Source organism: Stegodyphus dumicola, chromosome 4 (genome assembly GCF_044657685.1).
Source record: "Stegodyphus dumicola isolate Sdum_Otavi_A_Nest chromosome 4, ASM4465768v1".
Classification (NCBI taxonomy): domain Eukaryota; kingdom Metazoa; phylum Arthropoda; class Arachnida; order Araneae; family Eresidae; genus Stegodyphus; species Stegodyphus dumicola.
In genome coordinates, this window is record NC_140771.1 from 214,669,430 (window position 1) to 214,694,427 (window position 24,998).

The following is a 24,998-nucleotide window of genomic DNA, read 5'->3' on the forward strand; positions in this document are numbered from 1 at the left end:
AATCGAGTTTTCATGCATTTCGCTGTAGGCATATAAAATAATATTTGCATTTATTTACTTTTGAATTATTTTAAGGGAAAACAAAATATGTGAAAACAAGATAATGGCGAGATAAATTTGCCTGGACATTTGGTTTTGTCACATATTTCTTTGATTAATCAAAAATTTTTTTATTTTCTAAAGGAATATCGCAACGTACGTCAATGCGTGCGTATGTGTGTATAACTAAATTAATGCAAAGAAATAAACCTATATTGATAAAGGTATTTTACAGATTGGAAATAACATTGACCCTTATTAATAAAGTTAACCGTTTCTTTTTCAGGAAGCATATTCTTTCGCTTGATTTTCAATTACGATAAAAGACATATCACGCAAGTTAGGGAAACGTCTTATTTGAAAACTCCTCTCTCCCTGTAGAGACAATCATTGTTTACTCTGCCATATTTAATTGAATAGCAAATTTTCTGATCTTAAGTATTCTTAGATAAGGATTTGATTATAAATGCATGACAAAGAGAATCGTAGCAAACAGCTTTAGCATTACCAGAAGCAGGAAATTATTAGAGGGCCTTTCCAATGATATCTACAGGGACATTAGCAGATTATTTTAACCATTTGAAAATTCCCTATTGGGTCAAACCTCAGCTATAGTCCGGGTTTAGCTAGAGTCTGCGTTTGGCCCGAGATGGAGCTACTTTGGTCAGAAAAACTCGTTATGAAAATGAAATTCTTAGTGCACAAAAATCTAATAATTTTGAAAATAGCATTTAGTTTTAATTTTCTTAAAGAAGCCTAAATTTGTGATTTTTAAAAGACAACATCCTCAAAGTACCTTATTTGTTCTGATTCTCTTTCTTCTCTTCAACTTTTGAACAGTATTACCAGCTGCGATAAATTAGTTATCTAAACCCTAGTAACTGTTAGTTCACTTAGAATTAGAGGTATTGATATCTGCTTTGCTTATGTGCGTGCTCATCATGGTTTCTACGGAAATGAAAGAGCTGATTTCTTAGCTAAAGATGCCTTAAATTTACCCATTGATATCAACATTAGCATTCCAAAGAGTTATTGGAAGTCCTTTCATTATAAAAAGCTTTTAGCTATGTGGAATGAGAAATACATTTCATCTTGTAATGCTGAAGTCACCAAAAAGTTCCTTCCTTCAATTTACCATAGACTGAATTCCGAGTCTTTCCCGTCGTTAAATTTTAAAGTGTCTCAGTTTTTATCTGGTCACGGTAAATTTGCAAGTTATCTGTTTCGTTTTAATCTACGATCAAACAATTTATGTGAATGTTCAAAAAGAGTTCCTCAGGATGTGGAACATTTGAATTTCTCGTGCAATACATTTGATGGCCCTAGATTATGCTTACAGAACGATTTGAAAATGTTCGGAGTGACTTGGCCAGTGAACTTATCTGTTTTCGTGAAGTCCAGACTGCTGTTCTCTGCTTTTGTTCGCTTTATTTATGCATGTAATTTTTAATGTTGATTTATACATGTAACCTTTAATGTTCTAGTTAACTTACTTCCGTAAGCCCCGTGTTGTACATATGTGGTGCACGGGGAGTCTGTATGCTCTCAAAGGAAAAAAAAACTGAAAATGGACTGAGACACCTAGTTTAATTTCTAAATATTTATATTACATGTACATTAAAGGATTTTCGTATAAATTTGTTATTTGTAAACTTGGAATTATCTTCGTCTGTAAACTTCCTTGTACGAAGTAAAGGAAGTACTGTATTCGCGGAAAAATCCGGGTACCATATTTCAACAGAAATATCCATTTTTTACATTTCCGAATCCGTTATATGATTTTCTTGTTGCTTGATTTCTGTACGTACAGACAGAATAGAGGCTTTTTGAATCATATATATTTCCTGCTTAAGTATTGTAATTTTATTCTTGTTTATTGTAATTTTTGCTATCTTAAGAGTTACGAATGCAAGTCGGCAATAGGTCTGAGCATTTGATAACCATTGAAAGTTAATTTAAATTGAAAATTTATTTCAAAATTTAAAATCCTGAATCTGAAAAGTCTCAGAGCAACGAAACTTGTATTCGGATTGTATTCCGGGCTTCAAATGATCCTTGATGCGTTTTGTTTGAAGCGTTGAACTGAGGAGATCAATATTTAATTTTTCTCATTTTAATATGTAATGCTTTCCTTATTTTAATTTTTACATGTACCACATTTGGATACGACTTTGTTCGAGGTACGAAATGGCTAGGACCTCGTGGGATAGAAATTGTAAACTTGCATTTAAGCTCCAACTTTTTTCTTTTTTTTACTTTAAAAAAATTGCATTTTTTTCAAACGTGTAGTAATTGCGCAGATCGTCTCTTAGTTTTTAAACTTTTTTTTAGAAATCTTTAAAGGAAGTTTTGACTATATATAAACTCAAAAATCAATAGTACACGACTTAAAGTCTTGCCCCCTTACACGACAGTCTTTATTTTCACAATCGTTGGTCATAGTCAAATATGTTTCCAATAACAGAGGTGTTTTAAAAGCTGAAAATATTCTTGTTTAGGCACTCCCATATATTTTTTAAAAAATCTAATATTCGACAAACAACGAAATCTTTTAATGTGGTCTCACGTTTCCTACACTCAGCTTGTGAACGTTTTATACTCTTTATGAACAAATAGTTTGACAAATTATACTCTTTATGAACAAATAGTTTAGAAGAAGTTTGACTACCGTACGACAAATGTGACCAGGATGTTTAATTTCAAAATTTGCAATTTTTGATATCATTTTCAACTTGCCTTGGAAAAGCGGTTAATTAAGTTTGAATAATTCGAGGAAATTAAGTTTAAATGAAGCGCAGCAAAAATGCGTATCATTTACTAGGCCGTACAAGGAAGTCACAAGGTATCTACATCAGATTTATATTCTTATAATATTTTACATGAATTTTATAATGCTCTAATGAAAGCATGGTCATGTCTAAAAATGAAGTTAAATTAAACGTAAAGTGAAATTTTGAGACGAATAGAATTTCGTAAGTAAGTAAAGCGATAATTTATTATGGGTATCACGAAAAACCCATTTTCCTTCGAAGAGCTGCATTAACGCGAATTTTGTAAGGGTAACTCGTTCTTATTTATTACTTTACGCAAGGGAAATCCAGAAAGTTCCCAGTGAGATCCGTCGCCAGGAAAGATGCCAAGATTAAAATACCCTTATTTCTTATCCTCAGTTCGATCACGTTAAACGCAGTTCGATTCATTAAATGACTGTATAAGGTATTTATAATAAAACTTTCCGCGAGTATTTAGAGTGATTATAGCTTCATTCTTCACCTTTAGATTAACTATAATTTATGTGTATATTTTTTGGTATTGATTAATGTAATAAATACCCTTATAGAAAAGTTTTAAAAGATTTAGTGTTAAATAAATAGCAGTCGTCTCCCAATAAATTTATTTTGCATTGTCTGAAAATCCATTTACCTACTTTCAAATATTTAATGTAAATTGTTCTTACGCTAGGTGGCTCATGTGAATAAACAATATAATAAAGTTGAAGTATTTTTTGTATATAAATTTTCTCATTTATATTTTCCCGTTCCATTATACGTTTCCGAAGTAACAAAAATTTCTTGTACGTAAAGGAGTTGGTTGCGGTTAAAAAAAATGTATTTAATGGAATTTTACAAATGTTGTACCTCTTGTGTAAGAAATTTGAGTGATAACAGCAAATCTATTCTTTACATATAGATCAAGTATAATTTATTAATTCTTTACCTATATATTAAGGTCCTATTCTTTACCTATAGATTATGTAAGATTTATGTACCATTCTTTACCTATAGATTAAGTATTACTTATTAATTCTTTACCTATAGATTCTTTTTGAAGAATATGTATGTTATACATATGTATAGCATACATATTATTTATGTAGAATATGTATGTATAATATGTATGTTATATACATACATGTTACATATGTAACATACATATTCTTTATGTAGAATATGTGTGTTATATTCTTTATGTTTTCTTTATTATTCTTTACCTATAGATTATTTATGTACCTAGCATTCTTTATATAGGTTTTATAGACCATTTTTTTACCTATACATTAAGGGGACTCATACACCTTAAACCCCTCATGATCTTCGAATATGTGACTGTTGCAAGAATTGGGATATTTTATTTATTTTAAAAGCAATTACTTCCAACCTTTTACATCTGACTACATAATATCGCTGCTTTGGAAACTAGTAACCAGAAAGTTTGTGTTGCCACAAATAATTTTGTAATTGAATCCTCTTTGTGACAAAATATTTCGCCATGTTTCCACCTTGCGCGGATGATATTTTAAAAATGGCTAATGGTACATACTTGAAATTGGATGGAATTCTTTATATGGGCACTATTCTCTAACGGAACCAACAATCTGATGAATATTTTAATACTGAAAAATTTTATGGACGGAAACATTAAAAATTTTTTTAATAAAATACATTTTATAAACTAACTCAAAATAAAATAAAAATTTAACATGACATTTTTAGAATTTTAGGTTCACAGTAGTTTCTAAATGTTATAAAAGCTATATATTAAATATGGAATTAAATTATGTAACAGAATATTTTAAACTGTGCGCGCAAGTTGGAAACATGACGAAAAATGTTTTCACAAAGCGGATTAAATTATAAAAATATTTGTGGCAACACAAACTTTCTGATTACTATTTCAGCTGCTATATTATATAGTCAGCTGTAAAAAGTTGGTAGTAATTGCTTTTAAAATATATTAGTTATCCCAATTCTTGCAACAGTCACCTATTCGAACATCTTATGGGTTTTAAGGTGTATGAGTCCTCTTAAGTATAATTTAGTAGTTCTTTACCTATACATTAAGATTCCATTCTTTACCTACAGATTACGTACCATTCTTTATGTAAGATTTGTATATCATTCTTAACCTATAGATTAAGTATAATTTATTAATTCTTTACCTAGGTATTTAAGGTCCCATTCTTTACCTATAGATTAAGTATAATTTATTAATTATTTACCTACATATTAATGTTCCTTTCTTTACCTATAGATTATGTACCGTTCTTTACCTATAAATTAGGTATATTTATTTATATATTTACTGAGCTTGAATGATATGATAAGCACGCTTTCAAAGACTATAAATTAGGTATATTTATTTATATATTTACTGAGCTTGAATGATATGATAAGCACGCTTTCAAAGACTATAAATTAGGTATATTTATTTTCATATCTACTGAGCTTGAATGATATGATAACCACGCTTTCAAAGACTAAGTTTGAAAATTTTGAGTAAGCTAAATACATCACTATGTTTTCACAACAAATTTATTTTGCATTATTCAAATCCATTTCTGTGTATTAGTTATTTACTATTAATTATTTTTGTACCAGATGGTATAATAAATAGAAAATATAATAAAATAAGTATGCCTTTTCTATAAAAGTTTTTTTTATGACAACACATATTTTGCTCTCGTTTGCATTTTCTGAAATCACAGAAAAATTCCTACCATATAAATGTAATTACAGAAATATATGGAATATAATTATAATTACATAAATGTTGTGCCTAAAAAAATAAACAAATTTTAAGCTTTTGCTACTTTTTTATTTTAAATAATGCCTAATAATAATATAATATTAATTCTTAATATTTGTTCATTCTAAAGAATGAACACCTTCTTTATTGCATTTTATTTCCTCAAATTGTTACTGATGAAATTACGAAAAAAACATAACGCATAAGAAGGAATTTCACAAAAATTACAAGAAACAGTTTTCTACAATTTATCAATTTCATTTAAGCTTAAAGTTATAAGAGCTTATATTTTAAATGATAACATTAAAGCCAGTTTTGGAGACTATCTAGAGGAGAAGGGGATGACTTGAGGCTTTACTGAAATGCACAATTTCAAGAAATTTAATAACCGTAATCAGGAAACTTCTTACCTGAAGTTTTCAAATTTTATGTTTTACATATCATGATTAGAAGTGAAACAGTTGTTTTAGCTGCGTGTAATGATTGGATCTTAACGTACTAGTGTAGACTAGGACAATTCACGTTTAAATTTTCAGAAATTTGTAGGATTCCCCACTGTGCAATTCTAAGTTACACTTAAAAATGAAGAATCTTAAGAACTAGTAAGCGAATAATCGCTTGAGTGCGTGACACAGTGAATAAACTTGGAAAGGGTTAAAAGCCCCTTTATTATTCAAATAAGATTTAACAGAACTCCGTCTTGGAGTTGTACACTAAAGCCGACACTCGGGCTTCAACTTAAGAGACTAAGAATGAAACTAAACTAATCTTAACTGAAGGGTATATAGCCGAAGCTATCAAAATTCTAACAGAGTTGACCCCTTAACGCTAACTGACTGCGAAGCTATCAAGGGCCTAAAGTACGGCCGAGCGTAATAATAGCTTACGAGAGAGTAGCCTAAAAGGCGGACGCATGCAGCCAGAATATCTGGTATCTCTCTAAGACAGTAGAACTTCTTGGCCGTTAAATACCGCTCTTTCTCATTAGCATTCAGACGTGATTCTAAAACTAGTTCTGGCCGGAATAGGTAAGTTGAAATTAAGAAGCGATAGGAAATGAAGTTTAACTCAAAATTTAAACTCGAAAACTGTTGATAAAGTTGTTATTAACTATTTTGAAGAAGTGTAAATGTTTTAATAAACATATTTTGCGCACGGACAAAGTAAAACGCATTGCCAACTGAAGGAAATATTTGTTGCAAGTCTCTACAAGCGACATTTTGAAATAAATGCAGAGATGGCATAATTGAAATAAATGCACAGGTAATTTGAAATAAATAATAATTATAATTATAATTTAATTCAAATTATCTATAATAAATAAATAGATAAGTTGAAATAATTAATAATAATTTGAAATAAATGCACAGATGAAAAGCCATAATTTGTAAGTTATTATGGCTTTTCTTTATCAGATAACGACATAAGTCTTAAACAGCTCTTTATAAATAATAGGGGACCCGGAAAGTAATGTCGTTTCTGCGCATGTCGAAAACAACATGCTAAGGGCAGAAGTGGAAGCAAATCCATGTCAGACACTTTTAACCAACCTTGGTCGACCATCCAAGAACATTTAAAGCAGAATGGAAAAATAAGCAAAGCAGGTGTTTAAGTCCCCCATAATCTGTCCGAAAAGAACAAAGCCAACCTATCCATCACATGCAACGTATTGCTTCAACGGCACCATACAGAACCGTTTTTTGATCGTTTGATTAGTGGAGACAAAAACATAAGTCCTATATGATAATCCAAAAGTCAAAAGGCAGTTTTAATAGGGTTACAAAGGGTTTACATCCCGAAAAGGCGCTTCTGGGTGTTTGATGGAGTATTCGCGGAATTGTTCATTTTGAATTGCTGAAACCCGGAAAAACTGTTAATGTAGACATTTATTGTGAACAATTGGATCTAGTGAATCAATCTTTAATCGAAAAATATCTGGCGATTATCAACGGAAAAGACGTCATTCTGCAGCACGACAATGCAAGACCCAACTGTGCAAGACGAACATTGGAAAAATATAATGAATTGGGGTGGGAGGTACTGCTTCACCCACTATATTCGCCCGACATCGCACCCTCGGATTTCTATTTATTCCGATCCCTACAACATTTTCTTAGTGACAAAAAATTTGAAAATTTGTAAGATGTCCAAAATGCCCATCTCGAGATATTTTACTCAAAAACCAATTGATTTTTATCGGTCTGGGATTGAAATCGGCATACTAGATGGCAAAAGGTTGCTGATAACTAGGGTGATAATATTATTGATTAAAAATAAAAACTTGTTACAAATTTATTCGTTTGAATTTAATGTAAAAAAGCGGCATTACTTTCCGGTCCCCCTATTATAAGAATTTTTGTTTTATATCACTGATTTCTGGGTAATAATTTTTAAACTAAAAATAATTAGCGTAACTCATTCACTTTAAATTGTTTCTCCTCTTAGACTGGAAGCAACATACCATGGTTATAATGTAACATATTTTAATTCTTTTAAGCTTACGATTTTTACGGTTTTAAATTTTAAAAATATTTGTGTAACTTTATGAATTTTGAGGTAAGCCTTTCGAGATATTAGACTGAATTGTGATGTTGCCATGCTGCATTTTTTATTGTCTTCAGAACAGTCATTTTAATATTAAAACTAGACAAATTTACTGAACACTTAAATTAATAGGATTTCTCTTACTTGCAGATCGACAGCATTGGTATCAACAAGCTAAAGCTCAGCTAATGAGAAATTTGAGAGACGTAGATAGCACAGCTGTGGCACGAAATATTATTCTCTTTATTGGAGATGGAATGGGACTGACTACGGTAACGACTGCAAGAATACTGAGAGGGCAGATGAAAGGCCAAACAGGGGAAGAAAATGAATTGGCCTTTGATAAATTTCAACATGTTGCTCTCGCTAAGGTAAGTAACTGTTATATTCCCAAGAATAATTTTAACATAAAAATGCAACTGAAGAAATAAATAAAATTCATATGAATGCTAAGTTTAATTTATTACTCCGAAAAAAATAAATAAAGGAAGTAAGCAAGGAATTCATATGCAAATAATTTTGTAATATAAAGGAAATCACGTTTATAATCGCATCCATAAATAAACTTTACATTTGAATTACCTATAAACACTTAAGTCTTGAGAAGATTACGTAGTTGAATTAGGCATAATACAGCCAGAATTCAGTTTTGTGGACTCGCAATATCCACAGTTGAAATTATCTGTATTATTTTTTCTTCATTCTAGCTCAAACGTTTAAAGATTCAAACTCGTTCTTACTTTATTTGCTAGGTTTTATATTTTGGTTGATATTAACAATCTTATGTTTATTCTCCGTATGTAGATTAACCTCAAACATTCGGCAAATATACACACAGCAAGTAGCAACGAAAAATCAATTACTTACAGTGTATAAGCATACTTCTCTTTGAGAATTTCGTGATTCAACTTCTTTTCGAAATTGTAAATGACATAGTTAATTTTATTACCTTAAAGTTAATCAACATAATGTTTAGTTTCATTTAAATACAAATAACTCAAGCATACTATGCAAAAATAATGAAATTTAGTTTAATGTAGCGAATTAAAAGCAAACAGCAAAGCAAGCTTATAGATTACTTTAAAAAAATCATACGGTCCGGCATTTGCAACTTAATATATTCATGGGTAATTGGCAACAGCCATTGTTATTTAACTTAAATAAATTTACTGGCCATCTCATCACCAAGTGTCCAGGGTACATTACAAGGGGCGACTGAAATACACCCGTGAGAAAGGGAAGCTCCATTTCAATTTTAATGGAAAATACTCTTACGAGAGTACGGGTTCTTAATAGATTGAATGCACAAGTCTGATGAAAAGTTAATAAAATTTGTTCTTATTACAAGAGATAAAACAAAATGCTAAATAATCCAAAATACTGATACAAAATCCGTAACAATCCTCTGGGGAACGATGTGAAGGTCTCTCTTTCTTTATCCAACAAAACTTTAGAGAGGATTTTAAGCTTTCCAGTGTTTTAAGTGTCACACGGACACTTACAAGTATACACGTCTTCTTTGGAAATTAAGCCCAAATCCATTATCTTATTGATTCAGGAAGATACGGCAGAAAGATTCATTAACCACTATACCAATTAGGACGGCACGATAACTGCAGAAAGTTTCATTAACCGCTATACCACTGAGTACGATCCGGCAGTAAAATTCATTAACCACTATACCAATCAGACGGCACATAAAGAAAGAACTCGTTTTTTTTTAACTACTAATAAAATGAACTCTGTTCGTAGACAAATGGCCTCCCAGTCGGTATAGTGATTAAGTACGCTAACTGTCGTACCGATGGAGCCGGGTTAGACTGAATCACTAAGAGAAGGCGTGGATGTTTATAGGGGTTTAGTGTCTGTGTTGCAAGGGACACTCAAAATACACAGCGAACCGAAATTCCTCTCCAGAGGCTGGTGTAGGGGAGAAGGATGGGAGACTCTTGGTCCGCCGCCATGAGGTGTTCTCCTTCAAAACTAGGCGAAACTCGTCAGTTAACGTGGCAGGACTATACAAGTACGACCATGAGTGAATTTCAGGTGTTCTGCCTACTTTTAGTTGTACCTGTTGGTGGTACACAAATAAAAATAATTAAAACACTTATTTTTTCCTAAAAACGTAATGTTTTGCATTTTACTTTACCCAAATAAATGGACGTTTTATGTAAACAGTATTTGTTGTAATAAAATGCAATACGCGGAAAACAAAATCCTTTAGTCTGCTTGTAAGGAATGTGTATTTGTTACATAGTGTAAACGACAAATAAATTATTCTGCTTTAAGGAACATGTGAAAACGTTCTGCTTTCAGTTCATGTGGGTAATCGGATTTCTACTATGAAACAAAATAAGTAAACAAAGTATCTTCTTAACTTGAGTAACATACATTTACGTGAGCGTATAAGCATTCTGATGATCATGTTACTATGCAGCTAGGCATTTTAAAATGTTAAAGAAACTATTTTAGATTTTATATGAAAAATACGATACATTTTCCTCTTTCTTCACAACTTGCTTTTTGATTTCCTATTTCTTAAGAAATGGCATTTTCATTTCCAATGCGAAAATATCTTTCTGAACTAGTAAGATACTTCCCAAAAGATCATGATATTTATGACTAACTAGTTATAATTTTATTTTGGGAATACTAATGTTTTACTCCCAGTTATTTATATTTTTTATATTCGAGGCAAAATATGCTTTCTTGAGATAACTGAAACTTACTCCTGTAAGGGTAATGGTGTTTCAACTTTCGGAATAATGTGTCAGATGTTCAGAAATAATAACTAACATGTAACATGCAAAATTTTTAATAATTTCAGGTCACTATTTTTTCTACAAATTTTAACCTGTTTATGTTTTTCGATATGTAGTGAATGCTCTGTACGGATGTTTTGTTTTCAAATAAAAGCCTATTTGTAAAATAATTTAAATAATAATAATAAATAAGACCACTAATTCGCAGTTACCTTTCATTTTGATAGTTATGAAAATTTCTCATTTACTTCAAAACAGTTCATTGTACTGCAAGCTTGAATTTCTGTTTGGACCAATTAAGAAAGTTTCTTAGTTTTGAATTGTAAAAGATGATGAATTAAATGTACTGTTGCGTTCTTATGGCTTTGTGGATTTGGAGTGATTAATGACAACACTTTATGAAGAATGAAAACAAAATTTATTAGCCACTATTACTCAGGATAACTCCCAAAACACGTTAACAGTCGTCGAAAAACTACGACAAACACGCTGAAACAATCAGCAACACAGCCTTCGGATAGCAGGCTATAACGGTGAAGACAGCTTCACGCCAAAGTACTTGAGTACAGCTCCGACTCGGTACGATCAGGGTTTATATAGTATTTTTGGCGTGCCTCCGAGAACATTCTGGGGCAAACCGGTAAGAATTCGTTCCAGAATGTCTATCCTTCTACTGCATATCGCCAATTTTGTCCCCAAATATCGCCAAATGGGCGATTTCGCGCCACATCTGACAACCCTGCTTCCCTTTCCACTCTCTGACAACCCTAAAACACACTTTGCGAGGAAGCTATCATACCAAAGCTGAACATTTCCTAACAATATATTACGCATCTTTATTGCTCAACACTGGTTTTAAATAAAACATTTTTTTTTTTCTTCACTATTTGAAAAATTTGGTTGCCTGAATTTAGGTTACAGTTATAAATCCTTTAATGGAGATCACCGTGTATAGGAAGGTATAGATGGGGTGCTTATTATCATTTTCTTGTTTTTTCAACAGTGAATCTGATGATAAAATTCACTTGGCTAAAGATTCAGTGTTATATATGAAATAGAAATTTCTGGTGCACACATATCCTTATTACAAAGCAGAATTAAATGATCTTATGATGAACTACGCGTTTCAGGAAAACCAAGCTAAGTTATTTAGGTTGAGATTTTACAGCTAAAATTTCCATTACTAAAGCAAAAGTATGGCAAGATATATTCGAAGAACTTCAAATTTGATCAGCGAGTAAAAAAACTAAAGTTATCGAATACAGAGTAAACGAATAAGCAAACGTTTACAAAGGTGCGGTCAAAACCCTTTTAAAATCATAGAACTTCTAAGTGTAAAACTTAATTCACGAAATATGATAAATCTTTTAATGTTTTTAGTGTTCCCTGAAAATTCACTTTTTGATGTCTCCTTCGAAATTTAATTTCTCTTAGCTAACAAATATGGGAAGTGTTTTCACAAAGATATTTTCACTGTTTAAGAACATTGCCAAAGCAAATAAATAGACTTCAGATATGCTGTCAAAGTACTGCTAGACCCTAACGAGAGGAGCTAAAATCTCTGTCTATAGAAGATAAATCTGTGCATAAAGAAGTCACTTTTTCTGCTAGGTGAGGTGGAACAGCAAAGATTGAGATCTTTCTGAAGTAAACTTTATATTTCCTAAATATAAATATGTGTTTATAAATATGTAATATAAATGCTTTTTACAAATTTCATAGAACTTCTACAGAAGTGTATTAGTGTCCAGCTTATGATCTCTTCCTCAAAATTGCTCTAATATTATTACACTTCACAAGGAAGAGCTCTACATTAAAATCTAAATTGCTTAAATAAATTCGAAATTTGAAAATGGTTTGAATTAATAAGCTAGTATAAATAAGGTACATAATCTCACTACTGTCAATTTCCTTTTATCTGTACGTTTCTCAGTGAACATTATTTGTAAGGTAAATACCCTAGGTTATTCGTGAAAACAGAGATATCTATTCCTATCAAACGCCTACAAATAAAATAATCGATGGATAGACTGTACGTTAACTTGGATAACCACCAAAACCGCAGCTTTTTGTTTCCTTTTAACATTTTTGGAAGTCTTACAAAAACATGAAGAATTATCCATTAACAATACATTAAGATCCTTTTCTGAGTAACATTAAATTCGTTGAAATACATTAGTATCAGGATATGAACAAATCATCACTATTTGATGCACTAAGAACCGCTTTATCTGAACAAACGGGAACAAAGCCATTATGGATAGCACTTTTTCTGGGCACCCCGTGACAGTAGTTTCCTGCAATTAATAAGAATAAGCATATTGATAAGAAATAAGCATATGTACCATATGTTAAGCAAAGCTATGTTTTTTCATTAAAAATACTTAAACAGACATTTATGTATTTGTATTATAAGATATTTGCATACCTGCAATATTTAAAATAATGAATAATTATGCTTTAAATCTAATTTCGTCTCTACAGTGAAATAGCAGCATGCACTAAGCATTTATCTGATAAGCTAGGCTAATTTACATTAAAAAATATAAATGCTCATTTCCGTACACACGTTTTTTACAATAATGCTATTTTTCCAAGCAATCTTGTTATAGGCTTTAAATTCAATTTTTTTTCCTTATTTTCTTTCTAATCACATACGGAAAATACTTTTGGTTGCTTAGTGCGGCAAATACCAGAAATTTTTATTTTTATTTCTATTAGTAACTTTATATAACTGAACGAATGTCTTACAAAAAAAAGTGTCTGAGAACAAAATTGCTGTTTATATAAATATGAAATCAAAAATTCTCCTTTTACCCCATAAATTCTTATATTTTTCTATACTTAGAAATTCCTCCGAATTCATTATCTTATGAACAGAAATGACTGGTCAAAATGTACCTTTTTTTAAAGTCAAGCTTTCATTAAAAGATACATGAAGCATAGATAATTTCAAAATACTTAAGCAAAATTAAATTAAGCAGTTGCTTAATGTAAAAAGTATACGGTGAAATCTCATGTATGTAAATGTGTAATAAAGATTAAAGGGCGTGTAAGAATCCATGCTACCTTACAGCTTACAAATTCAATACTTATTTTTGAAATTATCAAAACCAGTATGTTCATAATGCAAGAAATATTCCCCACGATTATGTTCCTCTTACACAGTAGTTCAATCAAAAATAGCTGGTTTCATCCTTACCACAACGATGTCATTTTGACTTCTGTTCACGTAACTTTACAATATCAAATACATAAGCGACTGAAAATAATAATTGCTAAAAGGAAATCTATATTCACGAATGATAATTGCTATTAAAGGGCTACATAACGTTATAGTTCATCTAAAGGGTTTTTATTGCCAATGTTTGAAATTATATCTTCTGTTATGACGTTTTATGCCATTGAAATTAAATAACAGTTTCGAGTACCCTTCCGGGTAACAAGAAATTGCAATGCATAAATAAAATTAATTAACTTCTTAAATTTAATATTACTTGGCAAATAATTTCGTTTAACAAGTACAAATATACATGTATTATAAATATATTTTTTTATGTTTATGTTTCTCCATTAAAGATTTAAGTAATCTTTTCTGAAATAGTTTTAAAAACAATTTGCGTTCCTATTTTATGAAAAATGTAACTCTTCCAACAAATTATTACAGATAAAACTGCCTTTTGATACAGTAAAACGAAGTACATTACGTTATACTGGTATCGTGCTCCAAAAATAATCATTAATAAGGACATTTAAACAGAAAAAAAATCTATTTTTCAGTAATGGTAAGAGTACGTTTTTATTTTGATATTTTATCCTAAAAATACCTTTTTATCACTTGTTTAACATTTCTTACTAATATATTTTAAATAACCATTCATATGAATAGTCTAAGTTAAATTTAATTAAAAACGAAAATGTTAAACAAGTGATAAAAAGGTATTTTTAGGATAAAATATCAAAATAAAAACGTACTCTTACCATTACTGAAAAATATATTTTTTTTCTGTTTAAATGTCCTTATTAATGATTATTTTTGGAGCACGATACCAGTATAACGTAATGTACTTCGTTTTACTGTATCAAAAGGCAGTTTTATCTGTAATAATTTGTTGGAAGAGTTACATTTTTCATAAAATAGGAACGCAAATTGTTTTTAAAACTATTTCAGAAAAGATTACTTAAATCTTTAATGGAGAAACATAAACATAAAAAAATATATTTATAATACATGTATATTTGTACTTGTTAAACGAAATTATTTGCCAAGTAATATTAAATTTAAGAAGTTAATTAATTTTATTTATGCATTGCAATTTCTTGTTACCCGGAAGGGTACTCGAAACTGTTATTTAATTTCAATGGCATAAAACGTCATAACAGAAAATCCCCGACATTCTATTGAAAACAGTATTAAATGTTTGCACAGTAGTTTCGATTCAGGATGTAATATAACACAGACTTTTAACGCTTGTTTCCTTTAAATTACGAAAGACAGCATATCAATTTGAAATACTAAATTATGAAGAACACTTTTTTCCATTTCTGCGGTACCATGATTTTTGTGTCTCGCTTTATATTGTTATGCAAATTTTCTTGAGCAAACTTTATCTCGTCGCATTTTTCAAGACTCGACATCTTTCTCACCGAACGAGGATTTCTTTGCACTTTTTTTGTCTTATTTTCTAAGGCACATTGTGCAGAATGCAAGGACGTAAATTTTCGCTTTCTAGGTACCTTTACGAATTTAAATTCGAGTGTCAGACCCAGTTATAGGTATCTAAAAATAACTAGTTTAATAACAATTTGTGAAGTTTAGATCTCAAAAGGTGTATGCACATCCAAAACGATCAGTGCAGAAGGCAGCTGTCGAGATTAACTGATGATATTAAGAAGCTACTGAGGATAATTCGATTTGCATCAAAAAATGTTAGCAGACAACCCACAGTAATTGTTCAGTGCACAACTACAGAGTGCTAAACTTTGCCTACAATGAACTGAAGTAGACTTTACTCAAAAATGATTGTTCTTGCATAGTGCACTCTTCACACTAAGGTAAAGAAATCTGTTAACGCATATTAAGATTAACACAATAGCAAATGTAAAAATTTGGGTTTCAACGCTTTTGTGAATACATACAGATGCGCATTTTTTAAAAGGATAATGCTATGACGTGAAAGACTTTCAAATTCTTTTTTCCATACTGTAACATAAATTCTTCAGTCCATTTGCAAGGTACCCACTGGTAAACTCTTTATGAGATTCTAAATTCCGTCTGAAGGAAGTAATGCACACAATTTGGTGATATGCAGCTGTATAATTCGTTACAGTCTTCTAATATTTGCCGTAATGTATGCTTACAAAGACATGTACTTATAATCTAGAAACTTTTCAAAAAGCGAAAAATAAAACTGCTAACTTTTTTGAAAGGAAAACAATTTAGCCCATTTTATCAGAATGTAGGACCGTAAATCATCAAAGACTCCGTTATTAAACTTAGGGATCAGTTTTCCTGATTCTGCTTATTCTGATCTGTATACCAGGCGATTCAGAACTCACGAAGCAAATTTTAAGGAGTGGTGGAGGACATGTAAAAAGAAAAAAAATAAAGGAATATATAGGAGCAAGTGTTATGTTAAGGCACAAACAGAAGAAATAAGACATGAAAACATAAATTGTTTACTTACAACATTGTTGGCAAATGCTGCTTCACACAATGTTTATAGTAATTGCTGAAAGTTGCGAGCACCAACAGTAAGTAATACATGCTTGGTAGCCTCGATGGAATAATTAGTTTACTGTGGTCTGTGACAGAACATATTACGCATGAAGGCAGACATCTATCTTGTAGGGTTTCCCTTATTTTAAATAACAAATTATTTTAAGTTTGGTACCTTTCCTGAACCTCTCATTTTACCCCCGCATTTCCTCGCCAGAATCCAAATTTAAAATCAGGTGAAAAGAGTATTTAAATAGACGAATCTTGTAGTTTATTCAGAGCATGATTTCGCTAGCCAGCGGACGTTACTAGTTTGTCCTTACTGTTATGCTAAGTTGCTGATACGCCCTTTTGTCGATTTAATAAATATATCACCGGGTATGTTTTTGAGTCAGCCTAGTTAATTAAGGTACAATAACACACCAAACAAGTATTAATTTAGTAGTATTTGCGCTTTTGCAGCTGAGAATGATGGTTCGGGAAAACCATCGAAACTAGTCTTATGAAAATTTGAAAATATAACAATGATTTTTGTTGTTTTACTTCTAAATTAATCAACCTAGTTGACCTGAAATTAAATTGTTAATCCAGTATTACTCTTTGAATTTATTATGAAATTATTTTCCCGTTCCACCACAAGTCGTCGGTGTTACTGTAAGCACGAAGTACGTGCATTTGTGTTAAGAGTTTCACGAATAATAAAGGCTTTATTTTACCCGTTTTCTGTGCTGTTATTATTCACCCCTTTGCGAGAAGTCGCCATGTTCCTTAGTGAGGTCTACTGATATTTATGATCTAAAAGAGAGTTAGATCCCAGAATCTATTACAGAGTTACAAGTGGTAACGGCACAACAGCGCTAGTGATGTATCAGAAACGCTTTCCCTGTGGATGAAAGCCACAAATATTTGTGGAATTGCATCGTTAAATTTGTGAATCTATTTTACATGACGCTTCGACGTGAGCAGTCAATAACTGTGTCGACCGAGAGCTGTTGCACGTGTAGATGTGGCGTATTCATCTTGATCTATGTAGAGGACACCAAATCCAAGTAGAATACAACGTCTAGTGCACGCCGAGTAGAATCCGCCATTAACCTTTTGAAGACGGGATGGCCATTATAGGGGCCATAGAGTCCTGTTTTTGAAAAGACGGGGTTGTCCACTTTAGTGGCCATGTCTTTTTTCCCCATTTTCCAGGCTGAAAAGTGGGATGAAATGTCAAATTTGACGTCCCTAGGGTTTTCACCATTTCTTCCTTTTGCGACATAGAGGCACCCCTCTGAGAATCCATTAAAGTATACACAAGAATCTTTGTTGCAAATAGGAGGTGATTTCTTAAAGGGGGGAAGCATTCGGTTCAAGATTCCCCGTCCTTTGGTAGCTTTTAGCGCTACCAAAGCCCCGGCATCAAAAGGTTAAGCACTATACTTAATGTCTCTAATTTTTGGGGCATGAGCTTTGAACCACTCTGAAAAACGACAGATCTCTTGGTATGAAAGGAATTTTCAGAATCAAGACATGGAGTTAAGGATCCAAGAGTTTCTTAATTGTAGAGATGCAGTTCGTTCAGTATACATTATATATGTGATTGATACCCAATGAGAAAAGTTACGGAGTGCCATAGCACGTATTTTGCCTACGAATACTCAGCCATTTTGAAGCTATGCTTATAGGTATTTCTCTCGCCTTCTTAGCATGCCTTCGCGGTGTAGTGGTCAGCACGCTCAACGCGTATTCGAGAGGTCCGTGGTCCGAGTCCCGGAGAGGGCATTGCTCATTTTTCACGACTCCTATTTCGAAATAACCTAATGTTTCTACATGCTGTCTAAAAATTGGCAACTAAACGGTGTGAAAAAGTTTCTAATAATCCAGACATCAGCTAAAATTTCAACAATAGAATTGGCATCTTGAATATTAATAATTTCATTTAATTTTCGCGCTATGGATCCTAAAAAAGGGTAGAGTAAAGGGATATTTCGCATAACTCCTGATTTGCTGGATTTTTTTTTTTTTTTTTTTTTTTTCTGCAATCATATCTAAATAACTGAACATGTATCAGAGCTAACAACAATATTTGAAAGTTCAGCAGAATATACTATTTCTTATGTTAATTAAGACAAATTATTATTTCTTCTAGTTTCCAGAACGTTATGTTATTAATAATCCTATATTCAGGATATGCACGAGCTTCATGAATGGTCATAGCGGACAAAACGCCTACTTTTAGCTGTAACTGTTCACTACGAGTAGTGACGGTATGACTTAACTCAGCTGCATTATATAATTCTGAAAGAGCACAACACAGGTTATAAGGCATTTTTCCGCCTTCCTAGCGTGCCTTCGTGGTGTAGTGGTTCTGCACGCTGGGCCGGTTTTCCAGATGTCTGTGGTTCAATTCCCGGCGAAGGCGTTTGCTAGTTTTTCATCTTGCCTGCTTCCATAAAAATCCTAATGTTTGTAAAATGTGATGGAATCTTAAAAGCCCCTTCCTTTCTCCCCCATCACCAATGCGTGGGTGACTTTTGGATTGATTGGTTCTAATTTTCTCCAATCATCAAAGAAATGGCAGTTACAAATACCGTTTCTTATTCAGTTTTAAAATTATTACCCCATTTTAGTTAGCTTTTAATAACTTCCCATAGTCACCAGGGAGGGCAAATTATTATTCGCATAATTTTTACTGCAAAGTGCAGGGTTGTAGAGTCATTATGTTGTTTTTGAAGGAGACATGAAAAGTGTACAATGCCCTAGCCGGGACTCGAACTTGCGCCTCTCGAATACGAGCTAAGTGTGCTACCGTTACACCACGAAGGCATGCCAAATGAGCGAGAAAATACTTTTTATACTCTACCTTTTAAGGACCAACTGAGTATTAGGAGATCCAACTGCCAATTCCTGGCGGGGAAAAATCATCGCACACAGCCGTTTTTAGTTCGGGTTCCCATAGTAGAGTCATTAGGTTATTTTTTAAGCAGGATATATGAAAAATGTGTAATGTCCTCGCCGGGACTTCAACCTGGACCTCTCGAATACGCACCGAATGTGCTATCGTTACACCACAAAGGCATGCGGAAACACGAAAAAAATACTGTACAGGTTTTCTGCATCATTGCGACTTTTTATATTATATCTAAGTGTAAATAATTTTTAGAACATACGATATGAATCAGAAATATGAAATTAAATTCGGATGATAAATTTAAAAGAAGGTTTATGAAAGCTTAGAAACCATATAAATTATCATATAAATTATCTGGATACTCTTAAAATTTCGGTCGAAACTTTACATTCATAACATCTCACATCTTAATAAGACTCAATGACTTGTAACGATTTTGTACCACAACATAAATTAGTATTATGCTATTTTCTGAAGACCTTCCTTAATACATTCCTTACATTCATAGTAAATCAATATAATTTTTTATGATAGTCGCTAATTTTGTCAAACTTATCCTTTTATTGTGAGAAATGTTCCCGATTTTTAAGAGTAGTCTTCAAGAGCAATTAATCTACAGTTAAATGCTACCATTACTACTTGCTAATATAACTTCAAAAACAATCCTGTCTCAGATAATAGAACGTGAAGAAATTGGGAAAGCTTCCAAGCGTTCCGAGTCAATTTTTCAATTCGACAAGGGTGTATAATGTAAATGGCTGGCATAGTTCCATCTTTAGATAAAACATCGTCTTAAGAAACGATCGATTTCCGTACAAAATAAAATGATAATCTTTTGAAATATTGTATTTCTTTGCAACCTGTGCAGAGGATGCTGAATATTTATTCGCAAAATGTATCATCTTACGAAAGAGAATTGATTTTCAATTTTTCAAGAAATCGTTTTATCTTCATATTATCGTCGTAAAAGAAAAATGGGCTTATAAAGTTCTCTTCTGGCAGAAAATTTTCTTCTAAGTATGAACGAAAATATAACAGTTATTGTTATATTTTTGTTTTAGCCGATGTCCAAAATCTAAATTTAGGTGTCTCAGCAACAAAATGAAAATAAAAAATTCATCAAGCAAATTTCTCCCTGTATTTGCACTGTCACTTCCTTTTTGAAGAAAGCAATGCGATATGCGAATTCAAATGAAAATATTTCGTATATAATGCTTTCTAGTGATAAGCGCATTAAATTATGAAATAAGCGCATATCTTTTCAAAGCTGTCAAAGGTATTACAATGAAAATAATTTTTTTGTTAACCTTACATATATGATTTAAAAAAAAAGAATTCGAAAAAAAATAATTTTTTTCTGAAAACATGCAAATTGCAAAACGATACTGACTGGCATTTATAGGAAGTATAACGGTTTTGCCGGACTAATTTTAAAATTAATTTTTGAAATATCAAATATGCGGGTAAATAATCATAAACAAAAATACAACCCCCTCAAAAAATATTCCTATATATTTCATAGTCTAAATAATATTTGGATTGCAATAAAAATGCATCCTCACACGTAAAATGTGCACGTCCATCAAAAAGCCCAGCTTTTCTTTTCCTTCTTTAATTTTTAGAGTAATTAGTAGTGTTTACTAATATTTTTTAATGGTCTGGCGATTTATTTAATAGCAATTAGCCTTGCGTCACTAAAATGGCCAGAAGTTGTGGCCATTTCATTATGGAAGCACCTAATAGGTGTCTACTATTCTCTCCTATGAAGGAACGGACAGCTGCAACTATGCCTTCTCCGGGATACGAACCTGGACCCATCGCTACGCCAGTCATGGTCACTAACCTATGTATCGGCTGGGAGACTGTTTACTCCATAGGTTACGTAGGCTATGGCAAAACATTTTACGAATTTTTCAAACGGCCATTGCTATTTAATGTTGCTATCTGAATGAAACTACGGTTTCTGTCGCTTAAATGAAATTAATTAATTTTTTCAAAGAATAAAAGTTGATCAGTTTTCAACTGTTTTAAAGTAACTAAATTTTTGAATAGACATTGGAGTTTTAAGGGCTGTTGAAAGAAATCTGGACTTGCTTCAAGTACTTTGTGCTACTGCCATAGCGATGGTGAAGAAGTTAAGCATCTTTTTGAGTGCGTTCGTCAAGTCCACACTTCAAGCAACTCTGAAACCCCTGTCTGTATATTCGCCTCCAATTTTCTCTGAACGTTATCTCTGAATAAAAACGCAATTCCTGCTTTTGGAAATTTCTTTCTCAACTTAGGTTATTTACCTATTTTATTATCTATTTATTTATTTAGTTACCTATTTGATTACTTTTTATTCGTCCAAAGGAGCGTTACCGCAGTAGGGTTATTACTCTCGAAACGGGATTTTGCATACGGGAATCGCTGTTAAAGGATAAATCACCTTTCATAATCTGCCACCAAATATTATTGCCCTGTATTATTTTAAAAGAAATCAAATAAACAAGAATGTGCATGAATATATGTATGTTTCTCGCATTGTGAAAAAACGACGGTGCCTAGAGCCATCAAAGTTTAAATAATGCATTCCTCCTCAAGAAAATAGACACCTGCAATCCCGATTTTTGAATTTGTTTTATTACCTATTTTATATTTTGTAACACTTTAATGAATTTTTTATTAACAAACTCAACGATTTCAAAGCGAACAATGGCAACACTATGGAAAGAAACATTTTTAACTCCAGCGCGCGAGACTCTCTATCAGAAGTTCTAAAGATATATAGTTTTTAAATATTTTGGGATAATTATGTTGAATTGAATTTTATGTGGCTTAAGTGCTAAGACAATAACATATTTAATAAATAAAGTTAGCACGGGAAAAAGTCCTCTTTGTGTGTAATATAAAATCTAAAATCTTTAAGTTTTTTGGGGGGGCCGTGTATATATATGTGTGTGTTTTACTAATTATTTTTGACAATTTTGTTCCTTCTTTGCAGTGCTACTGTGCGTTTGTTTATTAGTTTTGTTATTGCTATAACTTACTTGTGTAACCTTCGTGTTATACTTACTGGAACACGAAGAGTTGGAATAGGAGTTAAAAAAAATATCTGAAAGCTTTCAGATTTTATATTACCCCCAAAGGGGCATTTTCTTAACGTTTTGTGTGTTACACTTTTTTTTATTAAATATCATATTCTTCGCACTTAAACCATAAATTTAATTTCAACAGCAATATCACGAAATAATTTAAAAAGATCATATCTTTAGAATATCCGATACACAGTCTCGCGCGATGGAGATAAAAATGTTTTCTCCTCTCTACAGTGTTGCCATTGCTCGCTTGCCAGTATTGCATGTTTACAGTATTGCCATTGCTTGCTTTGAATTCGTTGTGATTACTAATCAAAAATTGTTAAAATTTTACAAAATATGAAGTAGGGCATAAAACAAATTTAAAATTCCAAATTTGGGCTTCCACATGCCCATATTCGAATGGAAGACTACGTTATTCAAAGTTTGATGTCTCAAGGTACCGTTGTTTTTTCCCAGTGCGAGAAACATTGCATGAATAAATAAAAAAATGTCTGAAAGGTTTCAGATTTTAAATTACGTTCAAAGGGGCGTTTTTTAACGTTTTGTGTGTTACCTTTATTTATTAAATATCATGCTCTTTGCACTACAATCATAAAATGTATTCAAGAGCAATGTCACAAAATAATTTTAAAAAAGAATATCGTTAGGATTTCCAATTCTTGCGTGTACGCAAGACTTCGGAAAAGTCTTGCGTGCTCGAGATAATTTTTTTTTTTTCGTACAGTGTTGCCATTTTTCGCTTTGAAATCACTGAGTTTGTTAATCAAAAATTGGTTTTACAGGTTTTACAAAATTTGAAATAGATAATAAAGCCAATTCCAATTTCAACACTTCGGCTTTCAGATGCCCATATTTGAGTGGAGAACTACATTATTCAAAATTTGATGTCTCAAGGTACCTTTATATTTTCACAGTGCGAGAAAAATACATATATTCATTCAGAATCTTCATTATTTAATTTATTTAACAGTAATACAGTGCCATAATATTTCATGGCAACAATAAGAAAAGTGAAACGCAGTTTATAGTGAACAAGCGGAAGTTGTCAAAACGAAATTAATAACCATTCTGGGCAAACTGCCCCTTTCGGCTGTAAAGTAAATAAATCGATAAAATTAAAAGAAAAGGAAGCAAGTTAAGAATCTTAATGCTGCTACAGAGATACATAGAAAGTTATTACGTATAAACATATGAAACAGTTTTTTTAATATAAAATCTTAAATATATGTTATTGATATTCAAAAACCTATTATGTAATTCAATTAATTTTTTTAGCCCCATTATATCTGAATCTACTGTTTCTCTATTAAGTTTGAAACTGAACTGGGAGCTTACGTCAGTCCCAACATTCAGATAGATATTTCAATTTTGTAACTCAAATAATTTCTGAATTTTGAATGATATTACATTTTCCATTTGCAAATGCAATTCCTTGAAATGGGAATTTGAGGCACGGAGAAATTTCCAACAACATGCAACATCAGATATAAACATCGTCACCTCATAAAATTCAAATATTTACTGATTTTCTAAAATTCCAGACATGTATGAAAATTTCATTTCATATATGAAAATGCCGAAAATAAAAATAGCACATTCCATTATAGACCTATTGGCACTGCACTATGTCACCATAACGTTTAGAAATTCGAGTATAAATAGTAACGAAGATGGATAAAGCGGGATATTTTATGTGTCCCTTGCAAACTTCGCATATAAAGGGGCTCGTATAAAGTATTAATGTTGATTTCTAATATCTATCAACAGATGCAAATTAGCTAATAAATTAGTCTCACAAACCATAACTGCAATTTCAGTAGTTTTCAGACATATTAAAATATTCAAGCAAGTGTCGAATACAGGTTAATTTCCCATCCCATAAAGTTTCATACATATTTCATTTGAAGTTAGTCCAAAGTATTGAGTTCTTTAATTGCTTTATAAGGTATTTCCCCCCTCCTTTCCGCATGCCTTTTTGGTGTAACTGAAAGTGTACTCTACGCTATTTAAGAGCTCCAGGATTGAAGTCCGAGTGAGAGCAGAGCATATTTTTCACGCCTTCTGCTTTAAAAATAATAATAATGACATTAAAAGTGGCGCCCGAACTAAAAGGTGGTAGACGATAATTTGTGACCATCATGTTTTACGATTGGTCCAGAGTTTGAGTCTCGGCGAGTGCACTGTGGATGTCTTTAGTTTCCTGACATCGAAAAAAATTATAAATGACTCTACAAGTGGCGCTCGACCTAAAATGTTGTGGACGATATTTCGTCGCCAACATGTTTTGGCGATTGGGTCTCCTAATTCCCAGTCTCCCTTCTAAAAGGGGAATTTACAAGGTATTTTCTCCCTCTTTTCCGCATGACATCGTGGTGTAATTTGAAATACTCAGCGTGTATTCAAAAAGCATATGTTTCGAGTACGGCTAC

The 24,998-nt window shown here is 32.0% G+C and overlaps 1 protein-coding gene across 1 annotated transcript in view; it reads left to right on the forward strand.

The window, feature by feature from the left end:
* The window catches only part of LOC118189736 (alkaline phosphatase-like), an 818,836-nt gene that overhangs the window by 544,847 nt on the left and 248,991 nt on the right, over window positions 1-24,998 (forward strand). Inside the window, exon 2 of the mRNA XM_085815963.1 lies at window positions 8,260-8,480. Coding sequence (XP_085672089.1) covers window positions 8,260-8,480 — 221 coding nt within the window. The remainder of the gene's footprint in view (window positions 1-8,259; window positions 8,481-24,998) is intronic.